A 6,000-nucleotide genomic window follows, 5' to 3' on the forward strand; every position below is an offset into this window, starting at 1 on the left:
CTCAGCTCTGAACCTTCATGTACTAACTTGGGATTTGATTTAAGACTTGGAGGGATTAACCCTCTCTAGACACAACTTGAGACTTGTGTCTTGATTCTCTCTGTATTTTTAATTACTCATAAAAAAAAAACTCCAACTAAGCTACTATTCTTCTTAGCTAACAGCAAAATAAATCTAGACTAAATTATGTCCAGCATGCTGCTTCTGCATTCCATCAACCTCATCTGCTTCCTCTCCTTCTGTCCTCAGGTGTTCCAAGCGCTGCCACGGTGATGATCGTCATGTGCATTGCCGCCCTGGTGGGGATGGTGGTGCTGGGCATATACCACATCCACATGACCCACCAGCAGGAGGTGAAGCAGGGGGAAACGGCTAAGGAGGCAGACACAAACTGGGACGACTCTGCTCTGACGATTACAGTCAACCCCATGGAGGTAGGAGTGAAGAGAGTGTCAATGATCAGAATGTCTGCAAGTTAAAAAAGACTTTCTCCAGTGTTATGGCTGTACGTTACTGAAATCTAACTCCACCATTTGGTCTATGTTGCTGAGCCAATACGCACCAATCAGAGATTCTTCAGTTTTTATAAAATTTTGACCTGCTGATTTAAGTTTGGACGATTTTGATTCACAGTGCTCAAAATATTTATTTGAAGTCTTCCAGCAGTAAGTTGTTAATTTCCTTAATACAGCATGTTTTTTTTGAGATTTTATAACAAAAACATAATGATTACAGAGTTTACCTTTTAGACTGTCTATTGCACATTAGCGATACAGTAAGCACAGTTATTATTATTAACCATGGATATCAGTATCAGTGCACGTTTCCTAGAAAACGTAGCCCCTTACCTTAACTCTTAGACTTCAAAAACTTCCAAAATTTTCAAATCCTGCATGTTCCATCATAGACTGAGGAAGAAAATTCTGAAGAATAAAACAAAGCAGCTGTTCAGCCTTCCTGGTTTCTGCTGAAGTGGGATCCAGATAAAGCCTCTTCTTCACCAATCAGACAAAACTTATATGTGCAAACTGAAGTGCCATGGCAGATGGCTCTTTTTTGTGCTATGAAATGACCAGATTCACAAAAGAATGAAAAAGGACCAAAATGTCCAGGAAGTGCTGAAGTCCAGTCTCCGCTGTAGTAGCCTGAGCCAAAACCCAACATCCATCTGGATAAAATACTGTTGTCTGAATTTTTCTGCATTTGTGTTTCATTTACTTTTCGTTTTAAAACCAACATTGAAAATAGCTGATTTTCAGTCGTCTTTTCTCATTAACAACTTCCACACCAACAAGTATGTTGTCACAGATAGCACTTAGCTAAAGTGTGTTTATTGATTGCAAATGTGTTATTTTTTCCTTCCCAGCAGTCAGAGCTAGCACAGCTATTAAACTTCAGCATATAGCAGGAAGGCTAAATGGATAATAAGTGGTTTATTGTGGTGATTTCTGCTGATGGTGGTGTCTTTGCCACTTCTGCTGTTGTTTTGAGGCTCAAAAATGTTACCCCTTCTGAACTAGTTGGATTAAATTTGATCTGTATTTGGCAGAGGGGATAGATGGAGGACGGGTGTGTTAAATAAAACACATGAATGAACAATGCAATAAAAAAGAAGGAACATCAAAGATTTCTGCAGGGTATCTGGGCTAAAAAGTACAATTCCTCTGTATGATTATGAATGCTCATACCAGAAGCTTTGCGATGTCTCTGAAGAATCAATAAATTAAATGTGACTTGATAAAAAATTTGAAAAAAGTCTTTTGATCAAAACCCAGCTGCCTGGCTCATCTTTGGCAAGCGGTTGGGAAGCATGCAAGCATGCCACAACAGTTTGGCAGACCCCCTTCTGTTTGTTTTGGGATACAAAAGAAAGTTATTACTCCACAAAAATATAAGACTCAGTCACATTTTATGTGTCTGACATACAGAGGACTTCAACTACTTACCCCTCACTTCAGGACTTCTGTTTAATTGCTGCCCTACCTGCTTTGATCATGTTCTCAAAGGACAGTTGTGTGTAAGCAATTGGAATGAGTCACAAATCTAGCAAACTAATCTGAGGAGATTGAGTAAGGAAACCCAAAACATTTGACCCAAATTTTACAAAAAAGTATTTGACCAAATACTAATTAAATTTACATAAACATACACCTACATATATATATATATATATATATATATATATATATATATATATATATATATATATATATATATATATATATATATATATATATATATATGCCTTCTTCAATCAGGGACTATAAGAAAGAAAAGGTTGCATTTTTGTCACCACAGAATTTGAAGAACCACACAACAGGGGAGGAAGAGGCCAGCGAGGAGGAGGAAGACGATGAAGAGGAGGAGGAAGATGATGATGGTGATGATGATGAAGAGGTCACCAGCGATGAATCAGATGACAGTGAGGAGGAAGTGGACGTCCAGCTACCCAGGATGCAACGCTCAAGTGAGAAGCCCCGAAGATGGGACAAACCAACAATATGCTATTGAAAACACACATTCACACATGCATTCTCTCACTCCCACATACACACACACACACACCCACACGCATTCTGTAACACATCCTTGATGAAATCCCACATCAGATGGCTGTAAACAACAACAAAAAGGGACTTCACGTGCTTGAAAAATAAAGTATTGTTGCCCCCTAGTGGAAGATTGTATGAAAACACAAACAAATGCAGATCAGAGAAACAATGGGGCGCTAGAACTGCTTCTCAAACAACAAAGCTCCACAAATCTGGGTCATTCTCAGAGAGATGATAGCTCTCCCTCACTTCTACTGTCTTCTGTGAGAACAAGTTGTAAGAAACCCATATTTTGTCGACTCGGTCCCATCTATCCAGTTTGATGTGTAAAATTCCACAGTAAGATTTCTGATGTCCCCACATTAAAAATGCAAAACAGCCTTTATTTAAGAAAAAATGAGTTGCAAAAGTAAAGAAAATGAGACTATTTTTTGGTTTGTATACTTATTATTTATCTGTCTTTATTCTAGCCAATATGGCAAAGCCAGGTGATTTTACAGAAAAAGCATATTTTCAATGGTATTTTAAAAAAACAAAGAAAAAAAAGATCAATGTGCTGTTTCAGATGTCATGTCGAATTAGCAGCCAGCTCTAAGTTATGGGTTTTTGAGAATAGAAGAGGAGTCTCCTTGTACATTTTTATACGCTCCCTTCTTGTAAATATCAAGTATAGTAGGTGACACCCCTCCTCATCCTTCTCCTTTATCACCGTCCTGAAATGTTCAACAACTCTCCTCTCTTCACCTGTACACAGCACACGTCACCTGTTCATATGTACGGACACACTCTGATCCCTTAGCCTGCAAGAATACAACCCGGAGGCTGCTTTTTTTCCCCAACCAAACTGGTTCCAAGACTAACTGGGATCCACAGCAGAATTTATTTATGTTTGAAATAGTGAAGCATCTCAAAACCTCTTTACTGGCCTAAGATGGAGAGACATCACAGAAACAAGTGAAATAAAGTGATCATTTTGTCTCAAAGGTTTTCTCACATCTCCTTAATTCAAGACAAAAGCAACAAAAATACCAAGCATGACCAGTATTAAGAAATCAGATTAGCACTACAATGACACAATATTATTATCTATCCTCTTTCTGCTGCCTTAGTATCACCAGTAAGTAATGTGTGTTGAGGCTTTGCAGTTGGACTCAGTATTGCAAATTTAAATCCCATTTCACTTAATGCCATTTACACATTGATATAAATAAATTGTCACCAACTGGTCTTTACAAATCCTGCTTTATGCAGAATGCTGAAGCATTTTATCCTTCTTATAGTTTCGCTGCAGGACAAGGTCATTGCAGCTGATATTGACTTTAATTCAAATGTATGTATGACTGCCTCTGTGGGTACTGCAGTGCTAGGATTTTCAAGCTGTCGTTTTATGAAACTTTCTCTCAAAAATACAGAATAAAGCCACGATTATCAACAACTTTCGGGGAAAAAATGTAATCTTACAGCTGTGAGTCTTCTTGAATTTTATTAGGTGACATCCCAAGCAAAAGGATTTCAAGTTGATGTTTTAAGCTGTCTTTAGCATATTAACCATAGAGACAGAGGTTGAAAGGTCAGAAGTTAAAGAAATTATCAACTTAAGCCTTGCTGATATCTGCTAAAGTTGGCTCTATTTGCCATTTCACAAAAGATTCCACTGCGGTAAAAATGACATCCCGTTGTGGGCAGCCCCGGTTTCAGCAACCCTTAAAAAGTTTGGTTTGATTCCTAAAACTGGTTAAGTACAAAACATCAAGAGAAAGGAAACAACCAGCAGTCTAACTCTCTGTAGATAAAGTTTGAAGAAAAAGCTTGGAAATGTCGGCTGAACATACAGTTGCCTTTCTAATTGCTTCTTACTAATTATTTTGGTGCCTGTTACGTTTATCCTACACCTCACCGATACTTAAAATAGCTAACTCTGAGTCTTCTTTCCATTAGCTTCCACTTGAGGTTAGCATGATCAGGGAATACTTAGATATGATCCAGTAGCTGATTATAAAGGATAGAAAATTTTGAGTAGAGTTGTTTGGTGTTAAAAAGCTGATGTTGACTTGGGATCATTGCAGAGTATCTGTGACTGCCTCTGTAAGTATAGGGTGACGAAACACATGTTCTTTCAGAGGTTGGGAAGCTGAAAAAGATTATGAGAAGGATAAAATTTGAGTCAGTCTAGTTGTGAAAAAATTTTACAACCTTGAATTGTCCGAATTGTGGTGTTAGTTTTGACTCATTTTTGAGCCAAAGATCTGCAGCTCTAGTATGACACCTGGTGGACATAAATATAATTGTCCTATTGAAGAAGCCTATTTCACTATACATTTCCTTACCAAATGACAAACTTAAATACAAAAATATAACACATGAGATTAAATTATAGCTGCAATAAAATGACACCAGAGAGAGAAAGTAACTGTTCTATTTCTTATTTGTTTATCAAATCAACTGTATATGATCTGAAGTCCTTTAAAGTCAATTTACTCATTTAAACAAATGGTGGCCAGTTTCTTGTGTGCTATTGTCATAAATATTTGCAGCAGGTCTATAAATATGCTGCAGGAGTATCCTAGTGCATTTGCCTACACATAAATCTACAAAATGGAGGAACAGTCTGGTGCAGCTGTGGAAGAAGTGGAAACAAAATGGATACACATTTCATAAATCACTTTCCACTTGTTCAAAGAGCTCAGATGGAAGTTGTTTCATATCAAAGTGAAAGGGCATTAATCACTGACTGTGGCCATCCTGATCCAGTCTGGTTGTAGCGTTTGATAGAGAAACCAGTCCTATGAGGAAACATTTTGCTAGAAAGAGGCCTCTGGTGAGATTCAAGTTCTTCTCTTGAGGGCAAATCTACTGTATGTGTGTACCGTAAGCTCTATTGTATCGCCATGTAAAGCTCTCATATGTTGTTTAGGAATTTTCCTCATCTGCCTTGAAACCCGGTCTTGTGATATCACCTCCTCTCCTGCACCCCCAATTTAAAGCTTTGGTGGATTTTGCATCGGCCCGGTCCCCAGTGTTGTCCTGACGTTTGTTTTAGAAGAGGACATTGGAATTAACATTGAAACCTTGTATAACGTGTAAATTTTTTTTGTTTTTGGTTTTGTTTTTGGGACTCTTTGTTCTGTTTTTCTTTGGAATGGTCACTACAGCACTTTCTGTAAATTGGCCAATAAAAACTTGTTTTTGAATCAAGTTGTGGGAACTTTTTCTGGTGTGTGTAGTGAGTGAGTGTTTCTGCCTTATGGATGTAAAACACCATCCATAAGGTTCATTGTGCAGTGGATTCTGAGTTATTTTAATAGTTGCTATATGGAGCATAATTAGTGTTTAAATTCCAATGTGTACCTTTTAAAGCCTTGCTGCAAATGACAATTCTTAAGTACCGTAGTTATTTTTCGCCTGCCATCTTACCAGTACGCCTTTACACCTAAATATAGCAATAATT

The 6,000-nt window shown here is 37.8% G+C and overlaps 1 protein-coding gene across 2 annotated transcripts in view; it reads left to right on the plus strand.

Annotated features, from left to right (window-relative positions):
• The window catches only part of LOC122832660 (calsyntenin-2-like), a 266,537-nt gene extending 260,794 nt beyond the window's left edge, over positions 1 to 5,743 (plus strand). For both annotated transcript variants that reach the window (XM_044119639.1, XM_044119638.1), the window contains 2 exons: positions 250 to 434; positions 2,299 to 5,743. In XM_044119639.1, coding sequence (XP_043975574.1) covers positions 250 to 434; positions 2,299 to 2,511 — 398 coding nt within the window. In that variant the 3' untranslated portion in view covers positions 2,512 to 5,743. The remainder of the gene's footprint in view (positions 1 to 249; positions 435 to 2,298) is intronic.
• The last annotated feature ends 257 nt before the right edge of the window (positions 5,744 to 6,000 follow it).

This window comes from Gambusia affinis, linkage group LG06 (genome assembly GCF_019740435.1).
Source record: "Gambusia affinis linkage group LG06, SWU_Gaff_1.0, whole genome shotgun sequence".
Taxonomy (NCBI): Eukaryota; Metazoa; Chordata; class Actinopteri; order Cyprinodontiformes; family Poeciliidae; genus Gambusia; species Gambusia affinis.